General features: G+C 49.0%; 2 protein-coding genes across 6 annotated transcripts in view; both read right to left on the bottom strand.

Annotated features, from left to right (window-relative positions):
- The window catches only part of LFNG (LFNG O-fucosylpeptide 3-beta-N-acetylglucosaminyltransferase), an 82,956-nt gene extending 64,795 nt beyond the window's left edge, over positions 1–18,161 (bottom strand). Inside the window, exon 1 of the mRNA XM_081552593.1 lies at positions 18,131–18,161. The gene's annotated coding sequence lies outside the window, so the exon portion shown is untranslated. The remainder of the gene's footprint in view (positions 1–18,130) is intronic.
- On the bottom strand, positions 1,790–18,186 carry CHST12 (carbohydrate sulfotransferase 12). Of its 5 annotated transcripts, none has more exons than XM_081552589.1 (3): positions 18,095–18,186; positions 5,331–5,582; positions 1,790–3,516 (listed from the first exon to the last, which is right to left on the bottom strand). In XM_081552589.1, exon 3 carries the CDS (start codon positions 3,441–3,443, stop codon positions 2,184–2,186), a length of 1,260 nt encoding a protein of 419 aa, XP_081408715.1. In that variant the 5' UTR covers positions 3,444–3,516; positions 5,331–5,582; positions 18,095–18,186; the 3' UTR covers positions 1,790–2,183. The 5 variants fall into 5 exon arrangements, with proteins under 5 accessions (XP_081408715.1, XP_081408714.1, XP_081408713.1 ...); XM_081552588.1 differs by having other exon boundaries at positions 18,131–18,186; XM_081552587.1 differs by lacking the exon at positions 5,331–5,582 and having other exon boundaries at positions 18,064–18,186.
- Positions 18,187–18,669: the final 483 nt, after the last annotated feature.

The following is an 18,669-nucleotide window of genomic DNA, read 5'->3' as shown; positions in this document are numbered from 1 at the left end:
CCGCCCCCCACAACGCCCGACAGCCCCCATTCCACACCCCCGCCCTCTCTCAAAGTGCTGTGGGAACTCCGTGCTCTGGGAAACATTTCTGGAAGATTTTAGAACCCAAACATTTCCCAACCAAACCTTTTAGAAACCCAGACCACTTCCAAAGCCGACCGACTTTGAAACCTGACACTTTAAATCCACGTTTCGAATTTGTGCCCCAAAGTTTTGAAACCAAAATATTCTGGAAACCTCCTGGAAGCAAGATACTCTGGGAGAAAACCAACTGAAATGGCAAAACGGTTTCATCTGGATTGTTTTTAAGCCCCCAATTTCTGTAGAGGGCTTTGAAGTTACGAGTGGTTTTGTCAAAGCCAGAGTTTCCGCTAGAATTTTCCTGGGAAGAAGCTCAGATGTTTGAACTGAGCCCACAGAAGTGCTTGCTTGTTCCTTAAGGACACTCATCGAGCTGTAAACAGGGGTGGTGTCCAGATCTCGGGAGGAGTCTTGGACCCCTCGCGTCACACACTTCTTTCTCAAACTCTCCGCCCAGCAAGCTTCTGCCTGGTGCTGCTGTCCTCCAGCGACCGGGGTGGAAAAACCCACCTCCAAATCATGGCTCAGCCTGTGTCCCTGCTAGCCCACAGCTCTTCCTTTCTGGTGTCCAGGGGGCTGCTCAGCCTCAGAGCCCGATGAAGGGACACCAAGCGCCTGCAGCCAGTGACCATGGGGCCCAGGTGGGCAAGGTGGGGACTGTGCACGGATGAGTGCTTTGAAGTCCCATCTCCCCACCCTCCAATCTCTCGCTGGATTCCTCTTCACCATCTTCACTTCTCTGACAGGCCCAGTGGACACTGCTGTGCCCTGGGTCCTGGGGTGGGGGTGCGCCTTCCCCTCCCTGCCATCCCCACTGCCCCCGCTCCCGGTGAGGAGCAGGGACGTTCTGAAGGCCCGGACCCTAAGCTATACTCTTCAGCTATACTCTCCAGGCACAGCGCATGTGCTCAGGGTCCTGCCAGCCTCCCACCAGGACTGCAAGCTCACACACTCAAAATCCATCATGTGCAGATGCAGGAAGACAGGCCATGTTTGCCCATCACCGACAAAAGTCAGCCAGCAGATCCTGGTCCGCCGGCGTGACGGTGCCATCACCACGATGGCAAACGCCCTCCGGGTGGTGACGAAAACAGCCAGGTGCAATCGTTCCGGGCAGGCCTGAGAGGTGACGTTGGCTCTCATCTAACGCACTCAAGGCAAAGGCAGGGACAAGTGCAAACCAGATGTCTTCTTCATTAGCATCACCTATGGATGACGCATGATGAAATAATTCCCCAAAGAAAACACCCCAGCCTTCCCTTTTCACATGGATCACCTAATCAGGGAGCTTCCCCGTTGGCTCAGTGGTAAAGAACCCCCCTGCCAAGCAGGAGACCCGGGTTTGATCCCTGGGTAGGGAAGATCCCGTGGACAGGGGAATGGCAACCCACTCCAGTGTTCTTGCCTGGAGAATCCCATGGACAGAGGAGCCTGGTGGGCTATAGTCCACGGGGTCGCAGGGGTCGCAAAGAGTCAGACACGACTGAGGTGACTAAACGACAAAAGAGCTTTCACTTTTGGAGGATGCGCTGCCCTTGCACAAATACAGGAAGGCCTGATCTTAAACTCAAGGCCCTCCTTTTTGCTGAAGACAACCCGGAACCCGCCCTTCCTGAAATCGAGGCCCTGAGGCATCGCTCGGGGCCCCTCGTGAGCATGCTGCCCCACCGGAAGAACCACCGGAAGAACCACAGTGCGGGCGGCAGGAGCAGGGTCACCTTTTACTCCACCACTTCCTTCTCCACTTTTCATATTAAATATCTGAAATATATTAATCTTAAAAAAACAATATTAACACAGTACTCAATGAATACAGGGAAGGAGTAAACAGTAAGTCTAGACTGCAAAACCATAGGTTATTTTACACACTGGAGTGTGGGTGCGATGAGTTCCAGGTGTTTCCAGCGGGCTCGTCCACAGAGCACTGTGGAGTTCTGTGACGCATCACACCAGGAGAGAAACGAAGCTGTAAAAAAATATACGTGGCAGGCCAGCGCGCCGTCCTCCGGGAGATGGTCGCGGTACCACCGGCCCTTCCTTCAGGTTCAAAGGAACAACACAAACACTTTCATTTTTGGTGTTCGGGATTTTCCCCAGCGCCTTCAGTCTCTAAGTAGATTTTCGGGCTTGGGGTAGCCGAAGAGAACAAAATCTGCTTCGTAAAGTTTGTAAAGCTGCTGCCTCCAGGCCAGGGGGATTTTGGCAAACCAGCCTTCTTCCCAGCTGCTGGCAGTCCTGTTCCGGTAACTCGGGGGGAACTGGAGCAGCTTGTCCACCTTGAGAAGCCGCAGCAGCTGGGCAGCGTCCTGGTCCAGGGTCTCCAGCTTCCCCACGAAGTCGTAGTCGATCTGGCAGGGGTGGCAGAGGCGGTGCACCTGCCTCCAGTGCTCGTTGAAGGGTGCCAGCGTCTCAGTGTGTGGGTCCAGCAGGTACTGGATGAAGTTGGCGAAGGACACCTTGAGGCCGGCGCTGAAGGCCTCGCTGACCGAGGCGGGCAGGCTGGTGTGGTTGGAGTACATCTTCAGCATGGGGACGGCGAACCTCTGGTAGAACTCTTCGTTCTCCAGCTCGAACTTGCTGCGGAAAGCCGAGATGAGGCGCACAAAGGGGTCGCGCACGAACAGGAACTTGGTGTATTTCTTCAGTTTGATCTTCATGAGGTGTCTGGAGAACTTCCCGTAGCGACGCCAGAACTTGTTGAAGGTCAGGTGGGTGCTAGAGTTGTGGACGTACTCCCGGGGGATGTCCAGGGGGTCACGGTAGGGCGTGCCCTGGTCCGAGAGGCTCTGGCTCAGGACGATCATCACCCGCTTCCAGTTGGTGCAGGCCACCTTGGGCACGTAGCAGTAGATGACCCCGTGGCGGTCATCCACGATGAGGTGGTTCAGCTCGTAGTTGGGGATGTCGTCGAAGGAGCGCTCCTTGGTGGGGAACACGAAGCTGGCATTGGCGCAGAACTCCCTCAGCACGCTCCTCCGCTCGGCCTGCCGCCCGTCCGGGTCCGGACTCTGCTGGGCAGCGTGGCTGGACCAGTCGTAGCCCCTCACGCTCTCCTCCAGGTTGCCATGCACAGGCTTGCTGGAGGCTGGCAGGGAGGGCTGCTCCACCCTTTTACCCAAAAGGGTGCCCTGCTTCTCCCTGACGAAGCTCTCCCAAATCTCGAGGCTGGAGGTGAAGATGTCCCCGGGCGCTGAATTGGGACTGGGGAAGGGCTTCAGCACGTGCGGCCTGGAGAGGGACGCGTGCAGGTTGAAGTGGGCAGGGCCCATGTTGTCCCAGTACACGATGATCAGGAGGATCATGAACACGGACCCCAAGACCAGCCACAGGCGGAAGAGCCGGCTTTTGGTCATCGTGTCCATGGATGCAGGGGCCTTTCCCCGGACCCTTTCACTTCAGCTTCCGGTAGAGACTGGGCGCCGTGCTCTGAGGAAGCTGGAAGACAACAGAGGCCAAGTGAACGATTAAGGTCCTCTCACAGCCTGCAGCCCGTATAGGAGGGGCCTGCTTCTCCACCTCTTCACCCTCTGTGAGCTGAGCTTTGTGGGGGCCTGGTGGGGGGTGTCAGTTTCCCCACGTGATGTGACCCCCTTGCCCCACCCCAAGCCCCTTCTGCTGCGTCCACGTCATCCAAACGAACACAGCTGGGCCCTGTGAGAGGCCGACGGAGCACGGCGATCTGGGCAGGCTTCTGCGGGGGCTCAGCCTTCACCCCACAGCACCAGCGGATGCCGGGGCCTCCGGGAGTGGGGCTGCTCAGGAGGAAAGACACGTGTGTGCTGGGGCTTCAGCTCTGTGGAGGGAGCAACTCCAGAAGAGAAAACCAGAAACTGAGTCAAGCCCAAGGAAGAAGTACCCTAATAACTGTAAGTGGGCCCAAACCCAGAATGGGCTGCGTTTTAAGCCGTCTAGGACTTCTGTCACTGCGGACATTGGGGCACAGAGGGATGGAGCACATCTTGGGAAGTCCAAAGGAGAGTCCCGTGCTGAGCACTCTCTGGGACAACTCCCAGTGTACACCTCTGAGTCTACATTTCTAGTATGCAGTCGACTACACACCTGGTATCCAACACATTTTCATTAGGCAGAAATTTGAGGACAACCTCTATTCACCTTTGCAGCTTTTGTTCACCCTTAATTCACTTTTTTTGTTTTTTTAACGGAAAAGTGATACACACTTGTGGTGAAAATGTCAGTAGACTGTGGTGCAGGAGAAGACTCTCGAGAGTCCTTTACAGCAAGGAGATCAAACCAGTCAATCCTAAAGGAAATCAACCCTGAATATTCATCAGAAGGACTGATGCTAAAGCTGAAGCTCCAATACTTTGGCCACCTGATGCAAAGAGCTGACTCACTGGAAAAGACCCTGATGCTGGGAAAGATTGAGGGCAGGAGGAGAAGGGGGCAACAGAGGATGAGATGGTTGGATGGCATCACCGACTCAATGGACATGAATTTGAGCAAACTCTGGGAAGTAGTGAAGGACAGGAAAGCCTGGCATGCTGCAGCCCATGGAGTTGCAAAGAGTTGGACACAACTTGGCGACTGAACGACAACATGTAATTATTATACATTATACAGGTAATAAGCACACCACAAAAATCGTGAAGCAGGTCTGTAGGTGAGATATCCTGCTGTCTCCTGCACAGCTGTTGCTGGAACTTTAGCTGGCTCCCTTTGAGTGGGTGTGAGTGGAATAAGAAGCAGCAACACTGCAATAGCTTTCAATACCCTTTTAATGGTAATGGTTATAATCACACACTTCTACAGCCTATTTTTAAAACTAGATCATAAGTACCCATTCACTGAAGTTTTCAAGACCATCCCTTCTCAAGGATGTGCCAGGATGAACAGTTTATAAAGATGAAGATGCAACCATATTAAAAAAAAAAAAAGTTTGCTACAGGCTGAGAAAGCAGCAAAGGGAAAAAGTAACTTAAGATGTCAGGAGATTTATGAGACCAGTTTTCACTTTTAAGATTAATACCAACAAACAGAGTAGAGGTGATGCTGAGCCACGGTCACATCTTGTGGAGACGGGCACAGGTCAGCCGCATATTTATAATGCAAAGAACCACCTGGTCTGATGACCTAAATGCTTTATTTTTCAACCAAGAAATAGAATATGCACATTAATAAATGCCAGCGTCTACAACATTTTGTAAAAACTCTGACTCTCTTTACTAATAATTGCAAGGAAAAGACATGATCACAGTCACAAAAAAGACAAATACTGTATTTCCACTCACGTGAGGTTCCTAAAGGACTCAGATCCACAGAGACAGAAAGTAGAAGAGCCAGTGCCAGGGCCTGGGGAGGGGGTGGGGAGTCAGTGTTCGATGGGTACAGAGTCTGAGTCTGGCACGACGAAACGACGTCTCACAGCGGATGGCGGCGATGGCTGCACACGAGGATGAATGTGCTTGATGTCACTGAGCTGTGCGCTGAAACGTGGCTAAGGTGTAAGTTTGATGTCATGTGTATTTATCACAAAGAAAACACTGGAGGAAGAGAAATGAATTAGAGCTGTAACAGTCAACTTGTGGAGGAATTTCCAAGAGGTAATGCTGCATGAATAACGCAAATGTCGGACAGTGGGTAAAAACTAAAGCAAGGCCTAAATACAGTAGAGAACTGTCAGAGGCTAACCTCAGAGCCTGCTGCTGGAGCCACAGATTACTTGTATAACCTGTGCAAAAGCTCCAAAGGTGACTCTACCTGCAATCTGTTTACTAAGCAAACACTAAAGTTTTAAAATTTATAATTGGGGGTTACTGCACAAAAACGGGACAGGTCTTCCCCTTGGGACAATGGAAACCCTGCGTCCAGTTACTCACTCGGGAGACGGGCCCAGGAGCCTTGTCTCGCCCCGGAGTCCTGCCACGTCACAGCCCTTCCAGCCCTTCTACACCACGGGGCTGCGTGCCTACACACCAAGTGAGGCAGCGCTGACCCATGAGGCGGAGGCCACGGTTCATTTTTAACATCAAGGAACAAGGGCAGTCCTTTGTGTTGTCATTTCTAACCTCAAACAAGCCACAAAAGCAGCAGTGGTGGAAACCAGACGGGCTGCGTGCATTAAATGGCCTGTGAGAGCAGTCCTTTGGGAGGAAAGGACCGTGGCTGCCTTAAAACATGCATAGAGCACAAGTACACAGCTTCCTGGACTGTGACGAGAGAGTAGAGAGGCAAATAGAGTCAAGACTATCACAGAGCATTGCCAGCAACAAGCTTTACTTTTCAAAAGGCAGTGGGACATCTGAGAACTTCTGGCCCAGCAGCCTGGACAGCTCAAGCCGGATAATCCAGGTAACACGTCCCCACCCTCTGGGGGAGAGGGCAGAATGACGGGGAGAGCCAGGCTGAGGACCCACGTGCGTGCTCAGTCACTTCAGTCGTGTCCGACTCTGTGCGACCCCATGGACTGCAGTCTGCCAGGCTCTTCTGTCCATGGGACTCTCCCGGCAAGAATACTGGAGTGGGTTACCATGCCCTCCTCCAGGGGAGCTTCCTGACCCAGGGATCAAACCAGATCTCCTGTATTTCCTGCATTGCAGGAGGATTTGCTGAGCCACTGGGGAAGCCTGCTGAGAACCAGGGACTGCTTTAAAAACATGTCAGGGAACAACAGTGACCTCATAAAGTAATTTCTCATTCACAAAATAAGAGCATTATTTCTGAACATGAATCTCCCAGTATTTCAAAAAGCAGTCAACAAAAAGCCCCACCAGCTTTGAAGAAGCAAGAAGAACCTTCACAGAGGAAATTCTCCATGTTGGTCTCGAGCTTTTGCTTCCAGCAACAGAACCAACAGCAAAGTTGAGCTAGAAGTTTCCTCTCTGGAGGGCTGGTTTTCTACTAAAGCAGAACACTGTGGCTAGGTAGAGAGTTTCTAAGCCCAAGGGCGGGCTGTTGAACATTTCTGCTCACACAGGGAAGGGTATGATGCCAGAGCAGATGTGGCCACCCCTGGAGGCAAGCGCCCCAAGCAAGCTGGCTCCCCAGCTAAGGCTGCTGGTCTGAAGGAGCCGTTGTGCCAACGACAGACAGGAATCCAGGAAGATGGGGAGGTCTGTGGCACAGAGCTGAGGGCCGACCTCCCTCACACTCAGGAGCGTGTCACCCCAACACCTCTGAAAGCAAGGGCCACATGGTCAGACCCACATTCAGATGCGTGTAAGGGCACTTCCCACAATTTAATGACAGAACAGTACAAAAAGGTCCAATGGTGCGTGCTAATTTCACATGTCAACTTGACTGAGCTATGGCTGCGCAGGTAGTTGGTCCCACACTCTGGCGTGTCTGTGAGGGTGATTCTGGATGAGATTCACGTTTGAATCGGTAGGCTGAGTAAGGCAGATGGCCCTCCCCAGCGTAAGTTAGGCTCACCCACTTTGTTGAAAGCCTGAATAGAACAAAAAGGCAAGGGAAGAGAGAATTTGCTCTCTCCACCTGACTGTCTTTGAGCTGGAGCATTGGTTTCCTGCCTTCAGACTCGCACAAGCGCTGGAACCCTCACCACTGGCATTCCTGGTTCTCAGGTCTTCAGACTCAGACGGGGGTGCACCAGTGCCTCCCTGGGTCTGAACTCCTCAGCCTCCATACCACGAGAGCCAATTCCTTGTGATAAATACACACGCAGACACACACACACACAGACATACACACACACGCCACTCACTGGGGTTCTGGGCCTTCACTAATATATGAATATTTATTTTGTCATTTGAGGTTTGTGGGTCTGTGTGTTTGTGTATTTACTACATATTATAGATACAAATGATCAAACCAGTGAGAATTAAACAGTGAGTGGTAATAAATGGAAATTAATGGATCTGTTGTTGTGGAAAGGAATGTTAAATGCAGAGAATTTCAGCCAGTACAGACTATCCAACACAAGTATTCCAGAGAGAGAAGCTGAGTTTCTTTTTTTCCCCTATAGATATCCTGCTGTTCCAGCACCCCATTTGTTTAAAAGACTATTCTTTCCTGATTAAATCACATTAGCACCTCCGCTTTTTTTTTCTAAGTGAAGTTTACTGAGGTATGATTTATACACAACAAAACGCCCTCTTTTAAACTGCACAGTCTGATGAGTCTGGGCAAATGAACACTGTGTTTAAGACACAGAACATTCCCATCACCCCCCAAAGTTCCCGCACCATCCCCAACATATAGCCCCAGGCAACTGCCAATCTGTTATATGCCCTGTAGTCCTGCCTCTTCTAGAATGTCACAGAAACGGGATCACACAGGAGCAGGTGCTTGTATTTGGCTTCCTTCACTTAGCAAGACGCTTCTGAGACTCGTCTAGGATGTTGCTTGTGTCACAGCTGAACAGTACCTGCTACATGGATAAACCACTACGTGTTGATCCATTCATCAACTGACGAACTTTGGAGTTAGTTCTCTTTTTTGGTTATTATGAAAAAAATTGATACCAACTCTTTTTGCACACAGACCAGTTTTTTTTTTTAATGCTGAGACATTCAAAAAGTCAAAAAGATTATATTTAAAAATATCAAGCAGATTTTTCACTTCCTGGAAGGTTCTATAAGATCTATAACAGCAGATGTTCCAGAATTAAGTTAGGGATTCTATTTAAAGATGAATCAAACTGACCATCAAAATATGATATATGAATCTTAGATTATCATTTTTCAATTATAAAATTTTACAGGCTCAAGTGATCACAGCAAGTTTGTGGGACACAAGGTTAATATACAAAAGTTAACCATTTTCCTATATATCAGCAATGAACAAGTGGAATTGAAATTAAAAACACAATTCCATTTATTAGCACCTTCCCAAAATAAAATACTTAGGTTTAAATTTAATGTATACAAGATCTCTATGAGGAAAACTGAAAAATTCTGATGAATGAAATCATCAGAAGAACTAAATAAATGAAGGGATATTCCATGTGCAAACTGCTAAGGACAGGAAGACTTAATATTGTCAAGATGTCAGTTCTTCCCAGCTCCATCTACAGACTGCTGCTAAGTCGCTGCAGTCATGTCCAACTCTGTGCGACCCCATAGACGGCAGCCCACCAGGCTCCGCCGTCCCTGGGATTCTCCAGGCAAGAACACTGGAGTGGGTTGCCATTTCCTTCTCCAATACGTGAAAGTGAAAAGGGAAACTGAGGTCGCTCAGTTGTGTCCGACTCTTCGCGACCCCATGGACTGCAGCCCACCAGGCTCCTCCGTCCGTGGGATTGTCCAGGCAAGAGGAGTGGAGTGCGGTGCCATTGCCTTCCCAACCAAAATCCCAGCAAGTTCTTTGTAGACATCAACGAACTCTTTCTAAAGTTTGTAGGTGGAGGCAGAAGACCCAGAGTAGCCAACACAATACTGAAGGAGAAGAATAAACCTGGAAGATTGACGCTATGAGACTTCAAGATTTACCACAAAGCTACAGTAATCAAAATGGTGGAGATTGGCAAAGAATAGAGAAATAGATCAGTGGAACAGCACAGAGAGCCTGGAAACAGACCCCCATGTAGTCACTGAGTTTAACAAAGGGGCAAAGGCAATACAATGGAACCAGACAGTCTGCAACAAGTGGTGCCGGAACAACTGGACATCCACATGTGAAAAAAAAAAAAGAATCTAGACACAGACTTTACACCCCTCACAAAAATTAACTCGAAATGGATAACAGACCTAAATGTAAAATGCAAAACTATTAAAGCTCCTAGAAGAAAACCTAAATGACCTTGCATATGGTGATACCTTTTTAGATATAACACCGAAGGTACTATCCATGAATGAAATTACGGTCCACACAAAGATCTGTACAAGAATGTTCATTGCGACTTTATTCAAAATTACTACAAATTGAAAACAACCCAGAGGTCCAACAAGTGAATGAATCAACAAACTAGTGTACTCATTCAGTAGAAAACTACTCACCAGTAAAAAAGAATGAATCACTGATTCACACATCAATACATGCAACCACACAGATAACTCCTGCAGATACTACACTAAACAAAAGAACGCAGACACAAAAGAGTACACACCACATGACTTCACTTACCAAGTTTATAAAAGGCAAAACGAGTAACAGAAACCATCCACTGCCAAGGGACAGAGGGAAATGGGGGTGAGGGAAGTTTTCTATTCCTTTGTCTGTAAGGGTGGTTACACAGGTGGGTATATCTGTCATGGATGTTTACACTTAAAATGCGTGCATTTTATTGCATGTAAATTATACTTCAATGCATTTGACTGAAGGGGAAAAAATGTGAGTGGTCTTATTAATTCAATCTCCAAGAGTTAGAACTTTTCAGCATAAACTCTACTCAACTAACCAGCTGTCACTGACTTCTACCATACAGGATAGAGACACCAACACCGAGGCCCTACACACACGTTCAGAGATTGGGGAGAAAAGGACAAGAGTTCTGAGGCCCGGTCCAGCCTCTGCTGAGCAGCCTGGGATACTTCTTTAAGTCTGAGTTTTACTTCTTTACCTATAAAACAAGAAGAATCAAGGTCTTTCTGCTAACCAGAGCTACTGAGAGGATGAAAATGAGAAAACATCAGCTAAATGTTTTGTAAAATAGTAAAGCATGTTCTTTAGACTATACCACTGGCCCTATTTATCTTTCTGCTTCATCTGGCTCTCAAATATAACATTTTTATTATTAGTCATGCTATGTATCAATATCCAGTTATTAGCAATCAAAGAAGAATGTATGATTTTAATTAATTTTATAATAAAAACAACAGTAGCTAATATGCTTTCCAAAGTGCTGATATAAGGTCTGCATATCTTAAGTTATTTAATCCTCACAGTAATTTTGATAGAGTTAGGGCAAAACAGCCAGGCAAGTTGCCCAAGTGTGAACAGCTACCACTGCTCAGAGTTGGCATTTGACAACTGATTTCAGAGCCTACATTCTCAACTACTACACTCTACCAGCCTCTCAGGAAATACTTAATGTGGAATTGGTTGGTTTTTCTAGGCACTCAAATTTTTATCACCTTTATTTCTGAGAGAATTCGCTTCTCATTGTCCAAATAACCAACTTTTGAGCCTTAAGTCAAATGACATGACCTTCATTAAGAAGTCCAAGAATGTTTCAAATTGTATTTATGCTACTGGCAAAGAGACCAGAAACTATCTACTTCTTATCCAGCTTTGCAAACACTATATAAGGCAAATAATTCACTGTGGTTCTCATCACTGCAGTCAACAGAAATCTGGAAAGTTTGTTAGTAGAATCAGCATTTCCTCTCTGCACCCTCTATCGCCCAGCCCTGCAACTGATGCTCTGGTGCTGGATTAAAACCCCTGTTGCAAGGTATATTTTCACTTCATGCCACCAGCACTGGGGGTTTATTTGCTTGTAAAATTACTTCACTTGTATCAATTAACCTTGAGACCTAAATCTGACAGTGTGTCCAAATAAAAATAAGTAATAAATGGTCACATTGATGAGAACCAAAGGTTGATGCTCATCCCAGAAGACCTGAACGAATACTGAGCCAAACTTCGCCTTTGAAATAAAGTAACTTCCCAGAGAGCCGGCCACAGCACAGACGGCCATCCGCCGACACTGGTGTCTTCACCCCTGGTGTCTGGGCCCAGGGAGAGCCTCACAAGCCGTCAGGATATTAAGGTAGGCACTCTGGTCCCATATTCCCAAATTAGAGTTCAGGTTCTTGGGAGAGGGGGATCATGTCTACTATTTCTTCTGTATTCCTCACAGGACTCAAATACTTGTTGCAAGATATTTGACTCTGGAATCCAAACAATAACTCATTTCTCAGAGTTAAGTCAACTCAAAGAAATTATTTCAAGGGAAAATAGATAATAAATTTCACTACAATTAGCTGAAAAACCTGATTAAGGGCTTTACCTTCTTAATATACGCAGAGCCTAACCTTTCTCAGCCAGTTCTCACCTGTGTTACTGCAACAGCCTCCGACCTGGTCTCCCCGCCTCTGCTCTCGTGTCCATATAATGTAGCTATGGTTATTCTGCCAAAAGTCAGATCACGTCATGGTTCTGCTCAAAACTCTCAATCAGTGGGGTCCAATGTCTTCCCATTTCCAGTCCTGACAAGCCCTACAGGACTGGGATCCCACACTCCCATGCCTTTCACTCTCCGTCACTGGCCCTACTCGAGCCACAGTGGCCTCCTTGCTGTCCACCACCTGCACCAACCAGGCTCCCACTGCCTGGACGGCTCATGCCCGGGAATCCTGTGGCTCACCTCGGCACCTCACCTCATCATCGAGGGCTTCCCTGATCACTCCCCACCCTGCCAGCCCATCCCCCATACCTGCTTCTTCTCCGTGTCATTTGTCATGACCTAATATTAAATAGTTACTAGTCTATTCGCTTACTGTCTATCTGCACTAGAATGTAAACTTTAGAAGAGAGGTACTTGACCCTTCAAAGTGTGTCACAGTTGTAGCCTCAAGGCTATGAATAGTGCTTGGAATACAGCAGGTGCCCAATAAAGAGTTGTCATGCTAACAAAAACAGATCAACATGACTGACTCTAAACTCGGTGACAGGTAAAGAAGAGCTAATAATATTATCATCTCTACTTCTGGGTACGTTGTAAATTCCTTTTGTTGTTAACTTTTCAGTCACTAAGTGGTATCTGACTGTTGACTGCAGCATACCAGGCTTGCCCATCCCTCATTATCTCCCGGAGTTTGCTCAGATGCATGGATCACAGCCCTGTCACGGTGAAGGGGCTTGTATAACTCAATGAAGCAATGAGCCATGCTGTGCAAGGCCACCAAGACGGATGGGTGATGGTGAAGAGTTCTGCCAAACGTGACCCGCTGGAGGAGGGGATGGCAAACCACTCCAGTATTCTTGCCACAATGAATAAAATTTCTTAAAATTTCGTATTTATTTCCATGAATAAAATTTCTTAACAAGTTAAAAGAAAAAAGCTAAAGAAAGCACCAAATCTCTGATATGTGACCACAGCCAAGAGACAGGATACTGAGAACAATAACAAAAACGGAGAGGAAATAAGAACAAGTAAACTCTCCCCGTAAGAAAGAGCCTGGTGAGTGATCCAGCTGCACACACAACACCACGAGCCTGGCCTCTTCTTTCATTAGAGTAGGAAGCTTCCTGCTTTGTCTTTATTTTGATCAACGTTATGCATCTATGTTAAAGGATCACATCATCGCCAGAGTTAACTATAGACACAGCCCCCAGCCCCTGCCTTCCTGTTCCCCGCCTCCATCTTTCTCCCTCATTCTTATTTGTTTTTGGCCCTGCGGCGTGGGCAATCATAGTTCCTCGGCCAGGGATCAAACCCGTACCCCTGGAGTGGAAGCACAGAGTCTTAATCACTGGACTGCCAGGGAAGTCCCTCCCTCATTCTCAGCTGTCTCTTTTGGTGTTACCACCCACCTCTAAGTAACTGCCCTGGGCGACAACCGAATAGTTCAGCTTGGGTATCATCCACTGACTTTCCCAAATAGTGGCAGGCGGCAGGCAGAAATGCAGCCTTTCTTTCCTCTATCAGCCCTTCAAACAACCATGCCACGCTCATCTCCACGCCTCTCCAGACAGGCATATCATCATTTTAATGAGAGCGATACTCAATGTTTACATAAATTATTACCGTTGCGCAAAGGCTATTCACAGCAAAGCGTTGCAGTACACCATAATTATTTTTCTTTCCTGCACAACGGCTTATTTTCCCTGGAACTTGTTAATAGTCTCATGCTTTCATTTGCTTTGTTTTCTATGTACTTATCACTACTACAACCCCAACTCTGCCAACTGTCTCAATCTCCTCTCCAGAAGTTTCAGAGCACCAGGGACCCTGTCTTTCATCTTCCCCAAAAAATCCCTTTGAGGAAACATCGAGGCTCAAGTCACGAGATACCTGCTCTCCCTACCCAGTGCCTGGCTTGGCTGGTGTCCCAGCTTCTCCACCTACCCAGCAGATTCTTTTCACCTTTTCTCTGAGGATAATTCTGTCTCTTCTAGTTCTGACTTTCCAGATTCCCCACCTTATTCTGGGAAAGTACATTTGCCAGTCATTTCTTTAAAATACATGAGAGACAAATTTTTGGAGCAAGTGTGAAGATATCTTTATTCTACCCTTCTTTGCCTGATTTTAGAATTCAAGGTAAAATATTTTCCTTCTGAATTTTGAAAGCAATGCTCTCTTGCCTCCTAGCTTCCAATGCTCCTGTAGATGGTTCCCAAGCCATTCTGCTCCATCCTGTGATGACCCGTTGGTAGCCTGTCTTTGTTCTTTCTCTAGAAGCTAACACAATCTTCTTAGTCCAGAGTTCTGACATTTCACAGCAGTGTGCCTTGGAGAGAGTGTGCATGATTCTCTCTCCATGTAAAGTCTCACCATGGAAATTCTGAAACACACACCTTTGGATGCACTTTCAAATAAACTTGCTTCCAAACTCTCACTAGTCACTACCAGAAATTCAGTATCCCTCCCTATACAAACTTGCTCCCCACACTCTGAATATCCAAATTGGGAACTGAACAGACGAGGTGAGTGACACATACCTGCATTTTCATCTGTGGTGCTGGTCACTTAGTGGGCCCCTTCAAAGGAGGAGGTTTTGGTTTTAGGATTTACCATATAATTTTGTGGATGATTTTATCCCATTTTATTTCTTGCTGAAACTCTTATTATGTAAACTGCCTGACCTGATCATTTAATTTTCTTTTTTCTCTCATTTTCCATCTCTTTTTGTTGTTGTTCTATTTCCTGAGCTGTCAATGTCTTCTTCACCTACTGAGTTTTTTATTTTTTCCACTGTATTTATACACATGAGTCAGCTTTTTGGATTTCTGAATGCTCCTTTAAAACAAACAAAAAAAATCCTCAATCCTCTGTGGTGACCTTTTCCTAAATGGAAAGGAAATCCAAGGAAGGAGGGGGTATATGTATAAGTGTGGCTGATTCACTTTGCTGTACAGCAGAAACACAACGTGGTAAAGCAACTATACCCCAATAATATACATAAGAAGAGAGCATCTTGTTCTCGCCCACTGGTGCAGTGTCTCCATCTCCAGGGGGTATTAGTGACCGTGCGCTTCTAAGTCTCCTCCTGGCACACCCTCTGCTGCTTTCACGTGTGTATTATGATCTCTGCTTCCCAGACAGAGGCTTCTTCACTTGTGCCTGGTTATCCAGTCGTCTTTAAGGGGAAGGGGATTGAAAGAACCTGGAAGCTTTGGACTCCAGAAGGGCGTTATTATTATTAACTACGAGCTTCGTTAGTGAGCGATCCAATGGGGCCTCCTTACTATGGACCCCTGATGTCATTATTTTTAGATACTTTCTCAGGCTACTCATTTTCCCCAAAGATTCTCCTGTTCTCCTGCCTGGAAGGAGAAGCATCAATTGAGAGTATTCTGGGAGCCACACAGGCTCCCTTCACTTCATCCTCCTGTGTTGTGTACAGCAGTCCACCCCTCTCCCCCGTTCAACTACACCCAGCGTTTCCTATTCCTCTCTGAAATTCAGTTCTCTAAACAGTCACAGAAACCACCACCTTGGTTAAGTACAGGAAGTGTTGAGTTACTGAGTCAGTTATCATTAAGCACATCTGCTGGCAAATGACTGGTGAATGATGACCTTGGCTGCAGCCACAGACCCACTAAGTACTGTGAAACTAGCCACTCCTCTCTGAAGAAAAAGAGAAAGAAATAATCTAAAAATTGAAACTGAAGATGCTACTTTTTAAAAAACTACAAACTAGCAGCATTTGTTTCAGTATTACCAATATCCTGTCTCTTGTCCAAGAATGGCACTTCAGCCTGAGACCTTTCTGAAAGAGAACCACCCACTAGCCTTAGTGACTGCAGTAATGGCAGTAAGCTGCATTTCCTTTGTCAACCATCCAACATGCTCCTCTTCTGCCATCTACCCCTTTCCTGCTGGCATTCCCCAGGATTCCCTCCCGGGGCACATTCTTTCTCTCCAAGAGCACATCTCACCCAGGATGGCCCACAAATACTGTAAATTTCACAAGTCTAAAAATCAAATGCATTATAGCCCCTTCCTTTTCCACATTTGCTCCAGTATTCCCTAGCTCAGGTACCCGCCCCTCCTCAGCACCCACATGAGACATCCTGGTTTTCTGCCTTTTTCCTTTCCCTCTCACCACATCCCACAGAGTGCCATCGTAGTGTGGACTCTCTTGCTTCTTTCAAGCCGACGCCCTTCTTGACTCTCAGCCACTGTTCTGACCCACGCCCCCATAACTGTACCCAACTCAGTCTCCATCTCCTGATACCCTGGACCCATTCCTCTGTTCTCACTAGGGTTACTTCTCTAAAACACATCTTTCACACCCCACCCCTCACCAAGAGGATAAAGTCCAAGCTCCCTGGCAAAGCATTCAAGGCCCTTGGATCAGAAACCTCTTCCTGGCCTTAGCTTGAATTTCAATTCTCAAACCCCATCCTCCAATCAACACAGGACTCACTGCTCCCTCCCCTCAAACATTCCATTCCCTTCCTCCTTTCCACATACCCTGGAATGTTCTCCCCAAACTTCACTCATCTCTCAAGGCCCAACTCATGTCATCTCCACTATGGAAAACGTCTGCAACACCTAACAACGAGTTTAGCTGCTCCCTCTTTCTTCGCACTTTGTAAACACCTAGATGACAACACTAATCACAGGGTATTACAGTCAGGCTAACCATATTACCAGCTTCTAGCCCTACTTGGCATCTTACAAAGGATGAGAGGCTCACTGTTTGCTCAGATGATGAAGTAGGTGCACACTGAGCGACAGTGAACAGCGCTGCTGGCCTGAAAATACCAGCCCAAAGTCCTATAAACCATCTGGCAAGAAAAAGAAACATCCATGCATTTCCATGCAGGCACTCTCTAAATTTTCAGCAGTGCAAACTTCAGGCAACAATTTCCTAGGTGTTAGCTGACACTTCGTATTGCAATATATGTGTATCAAATCAACACTCTGCACATCTTAAACTTCCACAATGCGACATCAATTATTCTTCAATTAAAAAAAATCTTCCTAGTACCTCCTTTTTCACCCTGACACCAGCCCTGTCTCACATTCCCAACACCAGATGTTCACAGAGAAGGGCTATACTGTGTCCTGGTCTGGGGGCAGGTGAGGACCAGCTGAGCTGTCTCTCAGCTGCCCCCTGCCTGGACCCACACATTACGCGACAGTCTCCTTAGAGATGTGCCTGCATCCACTCTCCCCCAATCCACCTTCTCATTCATCCCGGGTCTCCCGAGTCTCTCCGGCGTCGAATCATAAAATAAATAATTCAATAATCACAGGAACACTATGGCTTGTTGTGCTCCACGCCAGACGGAACCTCGGCTCCAGCCAAAGGCTCGCCGGAGATGTCTTGGTGGCTGCGAGCCCAAGTGGAAGATATAAGTCCTACTGTTCGCGACTAATACATGGCTTCCTCGCGCTGTTTCTGGAGCAAAGGATCATCTGAGTGGTGCTCTTCCAGGACGCGCCCGCCTCGGCCGGGGCTGCAGTTCAGGCTGGCGGTCAGCGGGACGGGGGAATGCCCGCGGCCTCGGGCGGCCCAGGGCATCGGGCGGGGCGCCCCCGCAAGAGGCTGGTGGGGGGACGCGTGCACCCGGGGCGCCCGGCCCCGCTCCGGAGCCCCGAGCGCCTGCTCCCGCTCTACGCTCCCGACCAGACCGAGGGGGAAGCCGAAGAGCCCCGGCCGCCGCCGCCGCCGGCCCCCTGCAGGATCGATGCCCGGCGGCCAAAACGGGCGAGGACCAGCCCCGACGGTGGGAGCTGACCGGCCGCGAGCTCCAGCGCCCGGTCCACGTCTCTCTCACCCCCGCGGGGCTGGGGCTCAGAGACGGTGCGGGCCCGGCCAAGGTCACACAGCGACGGCGCGGGGGCTCGGCCCGGGGCTGGCCGGACCTGCCCCGGCAGAGGAGGGGGCAGGACCAGCCCCGGCTCGCCGGCGCCACCCCGGCCCCGCGCCCCTCACCTCACCTCACCTTGCACCCCTCATCTCGCCGCTCGCCTCACCTCGCGCGCCCCTCACGTCCCCTCGCATCACCTCACCTCGCGCCGCAGCTCGCGCCTCCAACGCCCCGCGACCGGCGGCGCCTCTCGAGGCCGCCCCTCCACCGGCCCCGCCCCCTGCTCCTCCTCTCGCGAGAAGTCACAGCCGCGGAGGGGCCGAGGAGGCCGAGTCGCACCCCCACGCAATGCGCCTGCGCCTTCCGCACCGCCCCCGGGCCTCCCCAGGCCCTGCCATGTGGCGCCGTATTTACGGCTCGGAGCGACCCCGCCCCCGGCCGCCGGGAGCCCCGCCCTCTTCCCAGCAGCCAATCCTGTGCGGCCGGGAGCTCAAGGCCCGCGCGCTGCTGCAGCCGCTCGGGTACTCCGGGCCAGCACCTGCTGTCTCCCGGGCCGGCTCGCGAGCAGCGACTGCCTGCAGAGCATCCTTATGCCAGGCCCTGTGTGGCCTTGAGCAAGTGACTGAACCTCTCTGCGGTTGTCTCCAAGTGCATCAGTAGGGCCGTGACTTCGTCCTGCAGGGAGCTAGCGAGACTCCGATGTATGGTGCTGAGCGAGGTGCCTGACGCATCGTCAGCGCT

Source organism: Giraffa tippelskirchi, chromosome 13 (genome assembly GCF_054371585.1).
Source record: "Giraffa tippelskirchi isolate mGirTip1 chromosome 13, T2T-mGirTip1v1.2.pri, whole genome shotgun sequence".
Classification (NCBI taxonomy): domain Eukaryota; kingdom Metazoa; phylum Chordata; class Mammalia; order Artiodactyla; family Giraffidae; genus Giraffa; species Giraffa tippelskirchi.
Note: the sequence above shows the minus strand (reverse complement) of the source record. Positions and strands in the feature narration are given on the sequence as shown.